The sequence below is a fragment of the Alnus glutinosa genome, chromosome 1, assembly GCF_958979055.1.
Source record: "Alnus glutinosa chromosome 1, dhAlnGlut1.1, whole genome shotgun sequence".
Taxonomy (NCBI): Eukaryota; Viridiplantae; Streptophyta; class Magnoliopsida; order Fagales; family Betulaceae; genus Alnus; species Alnus glutinosa.
In genome coordinates, this window is record NC_084886.1 from 16789305 (window position 1) to 16809250 (window position 19946).

A 19946-nucleotide genomic window follows, 5' to 3' on the forward strand; every position below is an offset into this window, starting at 1 on the left:
AAGATTCTTCACCCATTTTTATCATGATAATCATGAGTTCTTCATTTATTTGACAATGCATGAATTTACAAATCACACAATCACTCATTTTTACAGGTATTTCATTTTTTTTTCCCACAAAATGTAGAGTTTACAACATTAATAACAAAGCATTTAATGTCTATACAAAATATGCAAGTTTGGTATCAAATTAGACATGCTTAAATTGTCGGTATGTACTTTCGAATGTGAGTTTTACTCACATTGGTTGAAAAGGCCCTCCTACTATTCCTTATTGTACACACTAGCTCCTTTGTTTGCAAGATACCATATTGTTGGTAAGGTCCATTAGGCTAAATTTCTAACCCTAGTCCTCAAAACAACTTATTTTTGCATTCTGACATGATCTTGATTGATCATCTTTACTGGGATGACTAATCACCAAGTGTTGACCGATCACTACTTGGGTAGTGATCGATCAATATTGTTTACTTGGAATAGTACAGTACAACTGACTGACCAGTGATAAACAATAATTGATCAATAATATTGTTCATCGTCTTCAAACTCTGAAAAATCATATTTTTAGCTCTAATAAGACGTCTAGAGGCCCTAAGATTTAAAATGTTATCCCTTTTAACACTTGTAGCATTGTCTAACACCTAAAGTCCAAACCTTTTTTCATTAAAAACATAAGTCTCCGACTTTACACGCCAACCATTAACAAATCACCAAAAGCTTTGGTCGATAGTCCATAACTACTCCACACAAAGCCTAAAGCTCATCCTTAAACCTCTTTAGTTCGTTTGAAACAATAACCATCATAAAGGTAGGGTCTTTCTTTCGGAATAGGATCTTCTCCATTTTAAATTAAAATGGATGCTATTCATTTTATGGTCAGGATTTAAAGTTAATACATCTAATGATGTACATAATTTCACATTATTTTAAATTTTGAAAAACATGCCAATATTAACTTTATATATACCGTTAGATGTACCAACTTCAAATCCTGACATTTCATTTAAAATGGAGAGTATCCATTTCATTAAATGAAATGGAGACGATCCTATTCCCTTTCTTAAAAAGCTTTCATATTTGTATTGATTTGCATGCTTGGAACACACACACACACACAAACCTCTTTAATTCTTTTGAAACATGAATCATCATAATGGTAGGGTTTTTCTTAAGAGCTTTCACTTTCTTTCTTTTTTTGAAGCCTTAATCTTTTGAAAATATGTCAATTTCATATTACTTTTATCTTTTTGTCAAAGTGTTACACGAGAAAGCAACACAGCTAACCAAACTAATGAAAACATAACCTATACCTAATCCGAAACGATGCATTTTTGGTAAACATTAAATATAATATATATTTTATATAAAGGGTATGCATGTGCAGTTAATAACCACATTCACATACCATAAAACTGTTTTCCGCATCCACACATGTTGATAGTGATTTTTACTAACCGCATCCGCATATGCGGATAACGGATGCAAGTAGTTAATATTTGTCTGTATGTACACCCCTAGTTTTCGGGTGCCCTAATCGACCAAATAGTTGCAAGAGTTGCCATTAGGGGTCTTAAATAAGCTAAGTATCGCATCCGCAAATCTTGAATGTATTTAAATCGCAACCTATTTGATACCGATCAATCACCCAAAATGATTGATCAATCTCCCTAGCCCTAGGGTTTATGGCACACACTAATCGATCACTCATTAGGGTGATGGATCACTAGGGGCCGATCAATCACTCCCTAACCCTGATTGATCACTCAAGCCCCAAAATTGCCCAAGTGTCATTTCGGGTCTATTTTCCCTAATTTTCATGTCGAACCTTATACCTTATAAATCCTTAAGTCCTAATTAATGATTTCTTTAACCTTAATTTAAATTGGAGTATTACAACATAGGTGTGCAGGGTGGAGCTCTTCACCCAATCAATTTGTGGGTTGGACTTCTACCCTTATCGCCCTTCTATGAAGTGGGTTGAGTTGGAGCACCCCTTTTGGGGGCGAAGCCACCCTCATTGGCTCCCTTTTTGGGGTGAAACATGACACTCCTTTTTAAGTTTTTTAAATTTTTATGCCAATTTGAATACTTTGGCATGCTGACATGAACCTAAATACATGTGTGATATTTTCATTGGCATGAATCATGATGTAAACAATATAACATGTGACAAGTTTTTCAATAAAGATTTGATGAAAGAATTTGAAAAAGACCCATTTGTCATTCAACTTTCCAGCCAAATTCAAAATTTCAATTGTCAAAATTAGAAATTCAGAATTTTTATAAGAGGTAAAACTCAAGAACTTTTTTTGAAATTACTTTCCTTTTTTTTCCTCGCTAAAAAAAAAAAAAAAAAAAAAAAAAAAAAAACCCACAGAGGCCCACCGATTCGCAGTCCAAATATTGTTAATAGCTTACATGGCAAGATCAGGGCGGCTTACTGTTCAAACTGATAAAGATTTTAACAGAAGAGGCTGAAAAGAGGGTCCCGTCGAAGTAGTCCAAACCTGCAACCTCAACGAACTTCGTCGACTCTCGGTCCAAATTCCCGCCCATAAATTCAATTCCTCACAGTCCATCACATTTCAACTCTCTCTCTCACACACACTCAGAAATTCATATCAAGAGACTTCATCGCAACAAAGATGATGGCGACTCTCAAGTAGGTTACTGAGCCGTACACTTCTTCCTCCTTTTCGTTTCTATTTGAATTCGATTGCATTCTAGTTCACGAAAAGCCTGATCGTCACTTTGGTTTGCTGTTTCTGATGTTTGATCAGAGCCGAAGATCAGACTCAATTACAGCTCGTCGAACGCGAAGACATCGATGACGAGGAAGACCTGTTCGAAGCGATCGACAAATGTATGATGTGCAATCTTCGCTTAGGCTCTTTGATTCTCGGTTTTCCATGCGTCTTTGCATTGATTTCATGTTTTTTACTCTAAATTCAATTTGTTCAAAAGATCTGAATTATATTCTCGACTTCTGTGAAATTTTGACGATCTTGTGCTCGAGTTCGCTGTGTTTGCATGTTGATGCTTAGAGTCGAATTTTATTTTGTTCTGTTTTAATATTGATTCTCAATAACCAGGTTGTTTCGTCTTGTTGATCGCTCCTACTAGTATGGTTTCGATTTCGAATGGATTTACTTTCATTTTGTGACAATCCATAAGTACGATTGAGTATTACTTCGTATTTGATACCTGGATTTCAATTTCGCAGGATATAGGTTTTCTTGCTTTGTGTTTGACGAAATTATGAGTCCTTTTCACCATATTCACGTAGAAGCTTGCTTCGTAATTTGACTATTTGAAATTTTCGCCATTTGTTTTCATATCAGATATAAATTCCTTGGCATATTTCACCTAATTGACGAGAAAGCTGAGTTCCTATTGGCATACGTCACTCCTCAATAATTTCCATTCATAATCAACGCATTTTTCTGCAGTGATTTCTCAGGGAATCAATGCCGGAGACGTGAAGAAGCTTCAAGACGCAGGGATCTACACCTGCAATGGCTTAATGATGCATACAAAGAAGGTATAAATGTCTAATTTTCCGTCAAAATCCTTTGGCTGTGAAGGTTTTGCGTGTGGTTTGGTTACCATGATCTGTATCCAATTTGCAGCACTTGACGGGGATCAGAGGCTTATCTGAGGCCAAAGTCGAAAAGATCTGTGAAGCTGCCGAGAAGCTTGTGGTTAGCGTTCAGATAATCCATTATCTCTACGATGCTTTTTTGAATTTTATTTTTGTCTTTGATAAAAATAATTTGAAGTTTCATGTATTTTAGCTTTGGCTTCAGTGACTTGATATTGGACTTTTGTGTCTTTTTTCTTAGAATTTTGGGTATATCACTGGAAGTGACGCTCTCCTCAGAGTAAGTCGAAGTTTCCTTTTGATTTAGAATTGGAATTAGTTCCACAAGATCTGAGCAGTTCTGATCGAACGGCTTTCTCTCTCTCATATTTCATTTCCCTCGTAAAATTTTTATTCAGTTATATTTGACAGTGATCCTAAAATCTGATCCTGGTTTTGTTTATAGAGAAAGTCGGTGATCCGCATTACAACTGGAAGCCAAGCCCTTGATGAACTCTTAGGCGGTAATTTTTGCCTCTGAGATATCCCTTCACTGTGTGTATGATTGTTCATATGAGAAAATTTTTTGCTGTAATTGATTTGTGTGTGAAATTTGGAAAGGTGGGATTGAAACTATGGCGATTACAGAAACTTTTGGGGAATTTCGGTGATGTCACATTTTCCCTCCAGTGTAGAAACTTGAAATTACTCATTTGCCTTTACGCAACATTTGAATTTCTAATTTGTGCGACTCCTTTTTCAGGTCTGGGAAAACACAGCTTGCACATACTCTATGCGTTTCTACCCAGGTTCCTTTCCTAAGTAGCGTGTACTCTTATAAGTATGAATGTAACGGGTGTACTACGTAGTACGTAGTGGAAGATGGTTTACCTTGTCGAATTGAATTCTTTGTTCCTTGTCTTTCTGGCGTTATTTCAAGCATATTCCACTAGAATCAGTACCGTGGGACATACAGCAGAGGGATTTGGAAATGGCACTTTGCAAACGTGTGTGTGTTCTGGAAAAAAAATGTTCGTAATGTTTTACAGATTGCAACATGACAAGTATAAGCGGAGAGAACATTGCGGCTCACTATTGTTCTCACGCAGCTGGTTTAATTAAAAGTCAGCTATCGCATTTATTTTTTGTTTGTGTGGCGCTGGCCTTAAACTCGCATGCAATATTGACAAGCTTGATTTCAATAATCACAAGATTTAACATAAGCTCTACTTATTTTGCATCCTGATGATTGGCTGATAAATTTGGCAGCTTCCTACCAACATGAAGGGAGGGAATGGAAAAGTTGCTTACATTGATACTGAAGGAACTTTGTATCCTTTTGTTTGCTCTTTCCTTTTAACATCTGATTGAGTGATTGGCAATTTGGCATGTTTAGTTTATTTTCAAATAGGAGTATAACCAAGTATATCATCAAAGTGCCAATCCAGTTTTGGTATGTTTCCTTCTTAACTATACCCACTTGCAGCCGACCTGATCGAATCGTAACCATTGCTGAAAGATTTGGCATGGATCCAGGAGCCGTCCTTGACAATGTAAGCTTCATTTCATTCAGTCCAATGTAGTACCAATAGAACTAGCAATCCATATATAGCAGCTAATTATGCATTTTCTGTGAATGTGTAAGATCATTTATGCTCGTGCATACACGTACGAGCATCAGTTCAATCTGCTTCTTGGCCTGGCTGCAAAGATGTCTGAAGAACCATTCAGACTACTGGTGAGTCTCTACTTAAAGAACTAACCTATGTCACCGATATTGTGAGGCCTGGAGGGTTGAAGCTTATCATATTTCAGATCGTAGATTCAGTGATTGCTCTCTTTCGAGTGGATTTCACAGGACGAGGAGAACTGGCAGAGCGCCAGGTTAAAACTTCAGAAATTTCTTATAATGCCTATAATCTATAGAAATTTTGGTCCATCTCTTTTTGCGCCATTTCTCTTCAGTGACATGGGCCAGTTGCTTTTGCAGCAAAAACTGGCACAGATGCTCTCCCGATTAACAAAAATAGCCGAGGAATTTAATGTTGCGGTCTACATGACTAATCAAGGTAATCCCCGACCAGTTTGAGAGACCTTTTGTATGCTCTTTTGTTTCTAATTAATCTCATGTAGACAAAGCTGGATACCATATAATACAATCTCAAAGAACAAACATTATATTTGTTTTTTAAAATGTGGCTAAAGAAGTTCAAATTTAGGTGTATAAACAACTTTAGGTGTATAAACAACTCAGTCTATTTGCCCAGAAATTGTGTTGAATCATTAGTGAGCAATATCAATTTGTAATCCAATCATTGTTGCTCCAGCTAATATTGCATGACGTACTGGAGGTTTATTGCTAAACTATATCTTTGGATTGTTGGCTGCAGTTATAGCTGACCCCGGTGGTGGAATGTTCATATCCGATCCAAAGAAACCAGCCGGAGGGCATGTGCTTGCCCACGCGGCCACAATAAGGCTGATGTTCAGGAAAGGCAAAGGTGAACAGCGTGTCTGCAAGGTGTTTGATGCACCAAATCTGCCCGAGAGTGAAGCAATATCCTTCCCACTTGTGTGATAATTTTACAGTTTAATTTTCTGATTGCCTAAAAATCATCTTTTAAGAATTAACACTATAATTCTCACCATTCTGTTCACGAGAGAGTCAAAGCAAGTGAAATCCAAAATCATTCAATAAAAATTACCATCAAACCCACCACTCAGCATGCGTGAATTCTATCTTCCAGAACAAATTTTAAAAACTACTTTTCACTGTTGTCAAGTTTAACTTGACAAAAGCACGTATTTCAGATAACACCAGGGGGCATTGCAGACGCAAAGGACTAAGCTCAAGACATTACATTTTCCTGATATCTACTAGCAGTTTAGTATAAAGTTGCAAATGACATAAGCAATAGCCCGTTGATTATGAATCCTAAAAGCATTGGAGTGCTTTAGCTGCCCTGGCCTATGCTCTAGATATATCAAAACTTCTTTGGTAAATGTGGAACAAGCTGTAACAAAATAGCAGCATATGCTAGAAATCAATGGACTTCAATTCATTATTTCATATTAACGGTGCCACTGTCTGAACAGGAAACTGATCCCATGTTCAAAAGCAGCTACCATCAGCATGTACATAACTGCAATTTAAAGAGAGATATATCAAATAGCGATCTACCGCAATATCAGACTTGAAGAGCCGTTATATTATTCCGTGACATCATGGCTTAGTTTTGACAATAAGCAACACTCATAGCAGCATCGAATCATGTCTTTAGTTTTGAAAGTACTACTAAGGATATGAAGCTAAGCATCCATTGAAAAACCAAAGTCATTCAAGATGAGAGTAGGTGATGAGGAAAATACAGAGTAAAAGCAACGGAAGGCCCCCTAATAACAACAGCCTTGCCGCAGAAGGAAATTATAACAAGATCAGTAGTTTGAGGACCAGTTGGCAGCACTTCCAACTCTCGGCATGCCAACAGTTTCCCTCTTAGACTCTGCATCCACTGTGAAAGTTGCACCGCACACCTGGCCAGAACTGTCCACCCGCGGCACTGGCTTCACCTCATTAAGGGGGTGTTCAAAACTCCTCAAGCCTCCAGAGGATGTGAAGAAGCATCCTTCAGAAAACAACATAATGGAGAGAAATAAGCAATCTAATAGGTTATGCTCATGAAGAAATAGCAAACTTTCCTAAAAAAGACTAGTAACCCAAAGTTCATGCTAATTAACACACAGAAAACAGGAAATGAGTCCCAATTTTATAACCATTGTGATAGATAGGTAATAAAAAGGGAACACAAAGAAGATTTTGATGTTTATCTTACTATAACAATTTGAAATCACTGACTTCCCTATATTTCTTATACTAGGGTCCTAAATCAACTTGAAACATATTTCAAAGCTCCCGGTAAGTTTTTGTCCCATGTATTTTATTTTATCCCAATATTCTGACATCTAGATCATTGAGACGAGCGAAAAGATTTCTAAAGAAATTCTCCACTATGTGGGCAACCATTTTCCTAACCCGAATAAAAATAATTTTCATGTTCATATACCTTTAGGAAATGGTGCAAAAGATCTCCCGCAGCCCTTCGTCACAATTTCTTTATCATCTGAAAGAACGAGATGGCCTTCAGAATCAGTACCCCAAAAGAAGGGAACATTCCCATCAGTATCCTGCATAAGACAAAGGTTAGAATTAGCTCGACTAAAGCAGATGAAGATCAGTACAAAGAAAGAGATTAGAATTAGGAGGGGCCATAACATAGGAGCACAGCATTTTGGAAGAAAGTTATACTCACTGCAGCTAAAAATACGGCTTTGGAAGTGCTGTCGTAGAGAATAAATGCAAACTTCCCGTGGATATCTCTCACAACCTGATCAGCTGGATAAGGACCTCGATCTCTCAGAGTTCTGTAAGCTTCTATAACGATGACAACCTCATTCGCAGTTTTGTTCAATCCATATTGTTGCTTAAGCAGAGCAACATTTTCAATGTGGCCTTGAAACAAGCAGAAAATGTCGTCCACTACCGCAAACAATCTAACAGTAGAAGATGTTGAACGTCAACAATTGGATTTATGTGCCACCAACGAAAAGAAAAATCATCAGCATAAAAAGAAGAAAAAAAAAATCAGTGAAAAAATAAGGGCAATAGCAGTACAGCAGAAATTAACCATCTGATTCTTCCATGATATGTGAAGACACAAAGTCTCAGTGTTTTAGAATGTCCTCATTGCAAAATAACAATCCAAGTCAACAAGAACAATGAAAGCATGATTAAAAATATGTTTGCCAACATAACTACAAATAATCTCCCAAAAAAAAGCGCTCCAAATCCTTAGAAAAGACATGCTTGTTGATTCAAATGCTATATAGAACACTGATATAATAATTTTATGCCACGGGAAATTCAAACGTTCTAAAGAACTGCCAACATATTAGAATAATAAAAATGAACATAGCCAACGAGTTGAGAATCAGTCTTTTGTCTCATACCAAGGCGATTATTGAGACAGATGAAACTAAAGACAAAATAAAATCTTTCCACTTGAATAGTTGGATTATATGCCAATGTAAGACAGACATAACCCAGAATATAAGTTACTCAAGCAAAGTTTAAGATATAAAAATTGATTGAATAGATATGAAGACAAAAACCACTGATCAAACAAGAGTTTGATGATCCCTTCGTAGTGGGGTTTGTGGGCAGGCCCTGTTTGCCACAAAAAAAAAAAAAAAAATACTTGAAAACCCACAAAACACAAAAATCTAACAAGCCAAAATCAAAGCATACCCCTCAAGAATCTGGTTCTTTCCTAACATTTCTTAGACACCAAAGGAAGCACTTGCAATTTCAGCCACAACCCACACTAATGGATTAGATTAGCTAACAAGAGAACACTAAGATCTATGACATTATCACCAAGATCCTAACCCAATAGTACAAAGATCATCAAAAATTCAGTCAACAATTGTACATCTGTAAAACAAAAGTCTCAAATATTCTTATTAACCGTGAAAAATATAATTGTCATCATGCCACTACAGATAAGAGCCACATTTCTTATGACAAGTAAAACAAGGACCAGATATAGATATCAACAAGATAAAACAAAATAACGCACCCGTAATCTAAAAATCTACATCAGAAGTAGCAAATTTAACCCCGCTTGGCCTAACAGGAACGTAAGGGATTAAAAAGACCCCCCGGAAAAGAAATAAATGAAAACTTGGGATCCTATGAAAAAATCCCCAAGTTTTCTTTCCTTTTCCTACCATTTCTCACCAACCAAACATCCGATAAGCCCAAACCCAAACGACCCACCAATCACCAAAACCGGATCATAGGGGAATTATGCGCGTAAAAATGAAAAGAAACTTATATATATTTCTTTCTCTTCATCGTGTGGGCATTTTCATGTTGTGGAGGTAGATAAAGGAAATGGGTGTTGTAGTACCAACCTGGGGAGGAGAGGGTTCTGTCTGTCGAGCGAGTAGGCCAGGAGGCCAGCGGAGCCAAGGTTGACAGTGACGGAGCCAGGGTGCACAGAGACGAAGTGCTGGGCCAAGAACCCATCTTTCAGAGCCGAGACCGCGTCCGAGTGAGGGCTCGTCAGAGCCTCGGGGCTCTTCACCACCGATTTCTCAAACACCGCCAGCATTTTCTTCTTTCTTGATCGTCGATCGAACGCACAGAGAGAGAGAGAGAGAGAGACAGAAGGAAAATGATGGAAAGTGGAAGTGAGAGAGAGAGAGAGAGAGCGTTATTTGAGAGAGACTCTGGGGGTGGTAAATATGTGACTCGTTGAATGGGCAACTTTTTTGGTTCCCCGATACTGCCCTTGCTTTTTGTGCGAATTGTCGCGTATACCCTGGAAGTCTCTTATCTACGAATATTTTAGTTTAGATCTTTTTGTTTTTCTAGGGTTTCTTAAGCAATAAATATCATTTTATCCCATGATTTGACTTTTCACTAAAAAACAAACACTTTTTTTTTTTTTTTTTTTTAATAACTAACTTTTTATGGTAAGCCTTAGCAAGCAAAAAATAAAGAAGAATATTTTTTGCTAAAAGTTATAGGATATTTACTACAAGGAATTAATTAAATAAAATGCAAGAGAAAATGATTTTTCATATTGACTTTATATATTTAGCCTCAGTATAATCTTTTCGGACATTAGAATCATCTTGATCCAATTAGAAAGTTTAATTAGAACAAGAGTCTATATAGAAGCGATTTTCAAATTTAAATTCCTATCATGAGTCTAAAAGTATTTATTAAATAGTGATATTTTAATTTAAATTCTTTTAGAGGGCCTTATAAAATGTCTAGAGCCAAAAGATTTAAGAGTGTGTTTCATCTAATCAAAAGAAAGTTCTCTATAATCTAAAAAGAGAAATGTTATGTATACTCTCACTCTCACATTTTTTGACGTGATTTTTAAAATTATAATTGAATCAAAATTCAATAATGATTAATCCCAGATTTAATAATGTTTTTAAAAGTTACGTTAAGGAGTATAAGAGTGAGAATATGTATCACATTACTCATCTAAAAATGAAGTTTCATTGAGCGCTGGGCTTATAGTTTTAGGGATGTTAATTTTGATGAGTCACATTACTCACTTTTTTTTCTCTTTTTATTTTTTGAAAAGAAAATGTAAAGAGGAAAGAACTCACTTGGAGGAACATGTATGCAACACAAATTGCAAGGATCTAATTTTATGGCCTAAAAAATCTAATTTTAATGGAGGGGCTTGAGAATTGAGATGACCAAATTTCAACCCACATATTACCGTCAGAATTTTCGGGTAATACAATGTAATGAATAGTTGACTAAATCACAATAAAGCAGAGGGTATTTTAGTAAGCTTGTCTCATGGTTTTAATTATTATATATATAGAACAATTAGCCCACAAAATAGACTGGACAAAAGTTTGATCTTATCCCCATTATAGAAAGCTGGCGTGGCATATGGCGGTGGTCAACACTCGCTCCAACTAATATTAATCTGAGAGATTAGAGGCATTAAAAGAGCATTAATGGGAGATTCACATGGGTTTGTCATGACGTGTTTTGGGTATCATTTTCACTCTCTAGAAATCTTCTTGACCAGAAAGGGGTTCACCAGATCAACCTTAGATGATTCACAGTGGCAATGTTCATGGCTTTTAACAAAGATGTTCAAGTACTGTATTTGCTTTTAGAATAGAATACTCATCTTCTCGAAAGTTATTATATGACTGTTTATCATCGGAGGTGTTAACTCTTAAATAAATCACCGATTGCTCTTTATATTCTTATCAAAGGGTGAGAGGAATCAATTACAATTTACATATATTAATTAGCTTCTCAGTAATTAAGTGAGAAACCAAACACAGTATTTGGTTGTGTACGTACGTATTACCTCTTTACGAACCATAAAGAGTGCACCATCACAATCATGTCTTCTTTTTCTTTTCTTCTTTTTTTTTTTTTTTAAAAAAAAAAAATCTAATTAATAAGGTAGGAGGGAGCGGCAAACTGTGATTATTTTATTTATATGTTATCATGGTAATACTTATCCGTTGAAAATTGATCAAAAGGAGCTTAGACGGCAAAAACTGCGTGCAAAAATAATTAATAGGTAGGGCAGCTAATCTACAAAACTATGGGAAAAATTTCCTGTCTCTGAAGAAAAAAGTGTAGGGTTGGAAGTTGAAGAAGGTGCAGTGGCAGATATAGAGGAAAAAGGAAAATTGTGTTTGATAGGGGAATTGCTTGCTGATCGAATAGTAGGCAAAGATGTACTTAAATCCACCCTGAGACAGGGATGGAAACTCATGCATGGGTACTTCAAACTTCAGGGTTATGGGGGAAAATCTGTTTGTTATAGAGTTCGAATATGAATGGGATAAAGCTCGACTGATGGAAGGAAGGCCATGGATTCTTTAGGGGCATTTATTTTTGGTGAAGGAATTCGATGGGCTCATCTCTCCAACTCAGATGGCGTTTGAAAATGCTGCCTTTTGGGTTAGAATGTCCAATCTCCCTTTGGCTTGTATGGGTATCGAAATAGGCTTCAAGATAGGAGCTTCTGTGGGAGAGGTGGATCGGAAGATGTTGATGTCCCGGACGGTAAAGTGGGCTAGGGGGAGGCGTTGTTGTGCCTCTATAGTGTGGAACCATATTGAGCAACGGAGACAAATCAAAATTGCTTTGCACAATTAGTTGAAAAGCAATGCAAGAGGGTTGATTTGGATTTTGTGGTATGAAGGAACTCTTCATTGGCTCCCGCTCGGGTGGATTCTCTACACGTACTTCTGCCATGTCGTCCTCAACTTTGAATACGTTTTTTTTTATTATTTTTATTTTTATTTTTATTTTATTTTATTTTTATTTTATTACATGAACATAAGCATAACAAAAGGAAAACAAAAACAAAAAATAAAAATTAAAGGAAAAAAGCCTTCTTTTTTTTTCTTTTTTTTTTTTTCTTTTTTTTAGATTATCATAAACAGAAATAACTAAAATAAAAGGAAAAACTTTAAAAACAAAATTTAACACAATCCCCGGTAACGGCGCCAAAAACTTGTTGTGCAAATATCTACCTAAATAAATAGATAAATATTTGTACGTTTTACTCGCAAGTGCACAAGATCAAAACGATAGTATAGTAGGCAAATACGAGATCATTCCCACGAGGATTGGTATAAATTGTATTTAAAGAGAAATTTCTAAAAGCGATATGTTGAATAAGACGAGATAAAAGATTGAATTAAAAATACTATGAAGAAAAGGTAGGGCTTCGATATCCACCGCTAATCATACTCAAATAAGATTCGCAATATGCACAATACTACAATCATAACATGATGTTTAATGTTTACCAGCCACAAGGGAATGGTATCTTCTCCTAAAGCTATTGATTTCCCTAATCAACGAGTTAGGCATGGTATCTACTCTAACTCTTTTCTTCCTTAAAGGATTTAGCATGGTATCTACTAAGTTGTTCTTCAAGGAAGCATAAATCTATGGAAATCGGTAAACACACTCAGATTGAAATATGGTATCTATTCCAGTTGTCTTTATGTTGATTAATCCAAGAACCTGTGTCGGGGTTCTTTTGTTACTCTATTATGCCCAGGACTCGGTCATCCAAATTGACATAAATAACAAATCCATACCACATGCATATGATGGCCAAACATAAACATGCGAGGAATTCAAGAAACTAGAATTAATCAAGTTAAACATCAATATATAAATTGTAGCAAAGCAAATTGAAAAACTTAAAAAGACATGATTAGGGCTTCAATCGAGCCCTAACTAAAGTATTAGTTACAACTAATATAAACTAAAATTATATACATACAGAAAATAAATAAAGGAAGAAAGAAAATAAAAACTAAAAAGAACCTCCTTCTTGATGTAGCCTTTGATTCTTCCTCAAAACTTGTGTGTCTTTCTTCAAAAGCTAGATGCCTATTTATAGGGATTAGAGAAGCTTTAGAAGCTCTAGAATTCCTATTACAATTCTAAGTAGGTTTTCTAGTCCAAAAAGAATAATTACAAATCTTCTCCTTTTCTGAAATTTCTATCCAAGTAGGAAAAGGATTCCAAAATTCGTACAGATTTGCGGTCTTTTATTGCGGGGCGATTTTGGCATGGAAAACATCCGAATTAGGAAAAACCTATTTCTGACATATTTGTTGAGTTTATTATTAGCTTTCCAACGCCACCAATTTTGTTGCAATCTGATACTTGAGCCGAAAGTTATAATTAAATTACTGAGACGTGCTCATTCTGGATTCTTTCCAAAGATAACGAATTTTTGCCAACTTCTCTTTCCTTAAATTCAAAATTGATTTGGAGTTTGAATCTATCCAAAAGTGAGTTTGCTGACTTCATTATAATCTTGGAATTTGATCGGTTTTTCTTCTAAAACCTGTAAAATATAAGAAAACACAAAAACAACACAAAACATCAAATTATAACAAAACTAAGAGCATAACATATGTAAATTAAGGGGCTTGAATGTGTAACATTCAGCACTTATCAGGCGTCCAAAGTTTGTATGGTCAATGGCGTGGCAAATGTAGGGTGCGTTTGGGATTGCGATTTCGTAAGCAATAAGTGCGATTTTAAACCAAATCGCAGAACATAGATCGTTTGGGAACTGCGTTTTTAAAAATTGCGATTTAAAAACGCAGAAAATCTGCTTTTTCAAATCGCAGATAAGATAGTGCTTTTTTGAAAACGCAGAATTTTAAAAGGTAAATTCGCGATTTTAAAGGCTAAACTGTGATTTTGCCAAGCGCTTAACTGCGTTTTTAAAAATCACTTTTTTCAAATCGCACATTTTAAAATCGTTATTTTAAATCGCACTTTTTGAAATCGCAAACCCAAACGGATCCGTAGTCTCAAAGGCGGCCAACTTATCAAATCCTTCATCTAACTTATGGGACACATATGATGGGAATATTGTACGTAAGTCTAGTGTGAAGGGAAGGGATGGAAACGCAAGGCTAGCTCGAGTTTGAAATCAAAGTTCTTATATGATTGAAGTTGATACCCCTCTCTTGGGAAACGCCAACGGGATGTACCAGATGTTGAAGAAAAGGCTGGGGGAGATGGGAAAAAAGGAAAGGCGTAAGGAGTGTGTAAGGAGGCTGCTATAGATGATTTGGTGGAGGCTGGGGACAGTCCCGCCATCCATAATGAGTATTTTAAGTTGGAATTGTCGGGGGTTGAAAACCCACAAACTGTTAGAGACCTTTGCTTTTTTGGTAAAGGAAAAGAAACTTACTTTGGTTTTTCTTGTGGAAACTAAATGATGAATAAAAAAAAAAAAAAATTGTTTTTTAAAGAATAAAATCGGCTACTATGACATGTTTGTGATTGATTGTATTGTGTGGGTTGGAGTGAAGGGCTTGTTCTCCTATGGAAGGAAGAAGCTCATGTTCATATTTAGAATTATAGTTGAAGACACATCAATGTTGCAATTAAGCGATAATTGTACCAATGGTTCCTGGAATATGTCATAATTACGAATTAGTCTCCATAGTTTAAAAAGTTCATGAAAGGTTTTTGTGGTAAACTATAATTACAAATTGATCCCTGAAGTCAGATTCTGTTAAATGCCACGTCAGTGCCACGTCTAACAAATAAAATGACGATACATGTCCATCTGAATAAAAAAGTATAAATTTATTAAAAAATAAATAAATAAACTTATTATTTATTAAAAAAAAAAAAAGGAAGGGGTGGCTGGGCCACCCCTAGTGGCCTGGGGATGGCCTTCGGGCTAGTTCCAGGGGTGGCCCGATGGCCACTCCCATTGGCCGGCCACCCCTTCCTTTTCTTTTCTTTTTTTGTTTTGTTTTTTTTTGTTTTTTAATTTTAATTTTTTTTTAAAAAAATAAGTTTATTTAATTATTTTTTAATAAATTTATATTTTTTATTAAGATAGACACGTGTTGCCATCTTATTGGTTTGATGTGGCGCTAACGTGGCATTTAACAGAATCTGTCAAAAATTTTAACTGAATTTGACTCCAAAGATTGATTTGTAATTATAGTTTACTACAAAGACCTCCCATAAGCTTTTTAAACCATAGGGAGTGATTCGTAATTATGGCATACCCAAGGGACCAGTGGTGCAATTATCCCTATAAATTGGATAAAGATAGTGTGGAATGGAAATTCATAGGTTTTTATGGGCATCCAGAAATAGCAAAACGAAAAGAGGCGTGGGCACTATTGCTGTCTCTGGCTAGTTTTAATCCACGACCATGGCTTTGTGTTGGTGACTATAATGAGATTCTAAATCTGTCTGAAAAGATAAGTGGGGCCAAAAAGCCCAATTGTCAAATGGAGGAGTTTAAGAATGCTTTGGATGACAGCCAACTGAGTGAATTGGGTTTTAAGGGGCCAAAGTTTATATGGAATAATGGACAAACAAGTCATGGATTCCAAAGGAACGCTTAGATCGAACTGTTGCTAATATGGAGTGGTGCGAGATTTTATGGGGAAGCTGAGGTAATTGTGCTAGTGGGTCGGAGTTCCGATCACAGCCCACTTTGCATTTCATTATTTATGCCTAGAGATAATAGACGGAAAAAGTGTCACTATTTCCGAGTTGAAGCAAGTTGGGCCATGCATACAGTGTACAAAGCAATTGTGAAGAAAACATGGAAGGAAAGCCCTAAGCAGGGGAATATGTGGGGAATCGTTGAAGGAAAACACCAAAGATGCCAACAAACTTTACAACGATGGGGGTTAAAAAAATAGGACATGCCACGAGGGTTATAGTGAAGCAAAAGACGAAGAAGCTAGTGGAGATACAACAGAAGGATGTGCCAATAGACATAGTAGGCATAAAGACACTACAAGATGAGTTGCATGTGCTAATGGAATAGGAGGATGTAAAATGGAAACAACAAGCAAAAGAGAATTAGATTACTAATGGCGACCGCAATACAAAATATTTTCATGCGTGTACAAATCAAAGGCTAAAAGGTAATGTGATTGTACAAATTATGGAAGTGAATGGTAGAATGTGCTCCATAAATGATGATATTACTACTGCTTTACTATCAACAATTATTCGCCACAATCGAGCCGAAAAATATCAGTGAATGTATTCATGCAATTGAATGGAAAGTCAGCTCAGAGATGAATTTGAAACTTCTATCTGAATTCATTGTGGAAGAAATCAGCCAAACACTAAAGCAGATGCAGCCTTTGAAAGCTCCAGTTCTTGACGGTTTTGGAGCATGTTTTTATCAACAAAATTGGGCGACAATTGCTGGGGAGGTATGTACGGCTATTCTTAATTTCCTTAACACTAGATATTTGGATGCGCAAATTAATGTTACCCATATAACCCTTATTCCTAAAGTGAAAAAGCCCACACATGTTTCGGAATTCTGACATATTAGTCTTTGTAATGTGATCTACAAGTTGATTTCCAAGGTTCTAGCTAACAGATTAAAAGTCTTGCTCCCTCGTATCATCTCTATAAACCAAAGTGCTTTCACCCCGAGCCGTTTAATCTTTGACAAAATTTTAGCAGTGTATGAAACACTACATTCCATGCAGACAAGATTATGGGGTAAAATGGGATACATGGGGATTAATTAGACTTAGTAAAGCATATGATAAGGTGTAATGAAATTTTATTGAAGCAATAATGAGGGGGATGGGGTTTTCAAGTAGATGGATAAGACTTATCATGACATGCATTCATACGACCTCCTATGCAATTGTGGTGAATGGCCAACTTGTGGGGAAAATTCTACCTACTAGGGGCATAAGGCAAGGTGATCCCCTATCACCCTATCTTTTTATTATGTGTGCTGAGGTGCTGAGTGCTCTCCTTCTCCACCCTGAAAGCTCTGGATGCATCACATAAATTCCTACTTCAAAAAGGGGCCCCTGCCTTAGTCATTTATTTTTTTGCTAATGACAGTCTGCTTTATTGTAAGGCCAATTCTGTTGAGTGGCACAGGTTGATGAGACTTTTGGAGAAATATGAGAATGCTTCTGGTCAGAAGCTTAATATGGCAAAAACTTCAATTTTCTTCAGCAGAAACACGAGTCTAGCACAACGACAAGAAATTTCCTAGCTCTCCGGTTTCCAAGTCACAACCAGTTGTGAGAAGTATCTTGGTTTACCAACACTTGTGGGAAAATCAAGATCTCAAGCTTTCAAGAGTATCAAGGATAGAGTTTGAAATCGGTTAAACAAATGGAAGGTTAAATTCCTCTCTCAAGCAGGGAATGAGATTACGCTGAAAGTTGTAATTCAAGCTATTCCAACGTACAGTATGAGTACTTTTCAACTTCCCATTGAGCTATGTAAAGAAATTAATGGGATGATGCAGAAGTTTTGGTGGGGGCATAAGGAGAATGAAGTAAAGATACATTGGATGAGTTGGGTTCGTATGGGAGTCTCGAAAGCTCAGGGGGGCTTGGGGTTTAGAGATTTAGTGTCCTTTAACAAACCTCTTATGGCTAAACAATGCTGGCGACTAATACAAAATCCTGACTCGGTGGTTGCACGGATTATTGGGGCCAAATAATATCCTCAATCCACTTTTTTGGAGGCAACTTTGGGGAAACGTCCATCTTTTGCTTGAAGAAGCTTAATGTTTGCATGTGATGTTCTTAAAAATGGGCTTATATGGCGAGTTAAGGATGGTAGTGACATAAGAATCTGGGGGGATAAATGGTTGCCTACTCTAACTTTGTTTTTCAATCAAATCTCCACATAGAATCCTAGATGTGGATACAAGGGTAAAGAAGCTTATAGATCAAGATACAAAGTACTGGAATTACGGCATTAAAAGAAATCTTTAATGCCGAGGAAGCTCATATTATTTGCCAAATTCCTTTAAGCCCGGTACAAGCAAAGGATACTCTCGTTTAGCGAGGCACAACAAATGGGGTTTTTTAGTTCGAAGGGCATATCATATGAATAAGGAATTACAAGCCCTTCAATGCAGTAGGAGCTCTAGACAAGGTGTTGGGACTTCAATATGAAAGATGATTTGGATTCTTAAAGTTCCAAACGTAGTTAAAATGTTCATATGGTGAGCGTGCAATGATTTTCTCCCTACCAAACAAAATCTACTTCGGCGTGGTGTAGTCTCTAATGATTTATGTCCTTTTTTTTTTCAAGAAGTGGGAATTGTGAAACATATTTCATGGAGTTGCCCTTCAGCACAAAATGTTTGGGGGTGTAGGCCAACAAAGCTCCAAAAATGTACGAATGGAGGCCCCACTTTTGTTCATATTTTTTAGGACCTTATAGGTCGTTGTGAGGTAGTGAAACTTGAGCTTATGGCGGTTGTAGCACGGAAGATTTAGTTATGGAGAAATGAGGTGATCCATGGAGGTGAGTTTACTCATCCCCAACACATTACAAGAGAGGCAAGTATCTCCCTGGATGAGTTTTGACAGGCTACCAAGACAAATTTGACTGCATCGTGTACTAGCCTTGGAGAAATCCCAACTTTGTGGTACTTACCCCCTACTAGTACGTACAAAGTTAATTGGGATGCCGCATTGGATAATTTTTATGCAAATGTGTCATTCCTACCCTCACTCCAAAACGACGTTGTTTTGCCCTTTAAGTCAGCCACGTAACACCCAATAGAAAGCTGATACGTGTCTATTAAAATATTTTTAAAAATTTGTAATTTGTCCCCACAAAGTTTCTAGAATTTTCAATTCACCTCCTAAAGGGCAAAACGACATCGTTTTGGAGTAAGGATAAAACATACACATTTGCATAAAAAAAAAAAATCACGTGACATGCACGTGGTCAAAATTTTGTCTGGTTTGACCGTCAAACTAGACAGAATGGCTAAATTAAAAATTTTTAAGACTTGGGGGGCACATTGCAAATTTTTAAATTTTGGTAGCCAAATTGAAAATGAGTGACAACTTTGGGGGAGTGAATTGTATTTAACCCTTTATTATAAGTTATTACATATTTATATAATTATACATTTATATATTATTCTTAATCATAATTACACTTAATCTTGGATCAAAGCCTAAAAATTATTAATTATATATAAACTAATAAACTATAATAATAAATTCATAATAATCATACATTCATACTTAATTATTATTTTTTATATTTTTTTAAAGTAATTATCATTTTTATACTTAAGCTAGAAGTTTTATTGTATATTTGTATTAATCAAAATTATATGCTTATGTTATATTAGCTATAACTTATAAACCTAATTTTTATAGTTTATATTACTATGAATTGTATACTTATGAATTAGGATTTAAGAATTATGTGATATTGCGTGACTATAATTTATAGTTGCAGGCTTATCGCCTTACATATATA

The 19946-nt window shown here is 36.2% G+C and overlaps 2 protein-coding genes across 2 annotated transcripts; one reads left to right on the top strand and one right to left on the bottom strand.

Moving 5' to 3' along the window:
• The first annotated feature begins 2479 nt into the window (after positions 1–2479).
• Positions 2480–6650, top strand: LOC133875056 (meiotic recombination protein DMC1 homolog). The gene is made up of 15 exons (XM_062313046.1): positions 2480–2662; positions 2781–2863; positions 3450–3541; positions 3630–3701; positions 3843–3881; positions 4047–4104; positions 4202–4247; positions 4344–4389; positions 4850–4911; positions 5067–5133; positions 5226–5318; positions 5396–5464; positions 5571–5649; positions 5971–6137; positions 6383–6650. Exons 1-15 carry the CDS (start codon positions 2646–2648, stop codon positions 6425–6427), a joined length of 1035 nt encoding a protein of 344 aa, XP_062169030.1. The 5' UTR covers positions 2480–2645; the 3' UTR covers positions 6428–6650.
• A 121-nt stretch (positions 6651–6771) lies between these two features.
• LOC133875064 (stem-specific protein TSJT1-like) lies at positions 6772–9844 on the bottom strand. Its single transcript, XM_062313057.1, has 4 exons — positions 9554–9844; positions 7891–8131; positions 7645–7765; positions 6772–7206 (listed from the first exon to the last, which is right to left on the bottom strand). Exons 1-4 carry the CDS (start codon positions 9751–9753, stop codon positions 7016–7018), a joined length of 753 nt encoding a protein of 250 aa, XP_062169041.1. The 5' UTR covers positions 9754–9844; the 3' UTR covers positions 6772–7015.
• Between the last annotated feature and the right edge of the window lie 10102 nt (positions 9845–19946).

What these genes read in the sequence shown, in the direction of transcription:
- LOC133875056 (XM_062313046.1), top strand. An exon ending in GTTCGAAGCGATCGACAAAT is followed by an intron (nt 2,864 to 3,449) that starts GTATGATGTGCA and finishes ATTTTTCTGCAG; the next exon opens with TGATTTCTCAGGGAATCAAT. An exon ending in AAGCTGCCGAGAAGCTTGTG is followed by an intron (nt 3,702 to 3,842) that starts GTTAGCGTTCAG and finishes CTTTTTTCTTAG; the next exon opens with AATTTTGGGTATATCACTGG.
- LOC133875064 (XM_062313057.1), bottom strand. Translation starts at nt 9,753, where the DNA reads ATGCTGGCGGTGTTTGAGAAATCGGTGGTGAAGAGCCCCGAGGCTCTG. An exon ending in CAGAACCCTCTCCTCCCCAG is followed by an intron (nt 8,132 to 9,553) that starts GTTGGTACTACA and finishes TTCTACTGTTAG; the next exon opens with ATTGTTTGCGGTAGTGGACG. An exon ending in AAGCCGTATTTTTAGCTGCA is followed by an intron (nt 7,766 to 7,890) that starts GTGAGTATAACT and finishes TGTCTTATGCAG; the next exon opens with GATACTGATGGGAATGTTCC.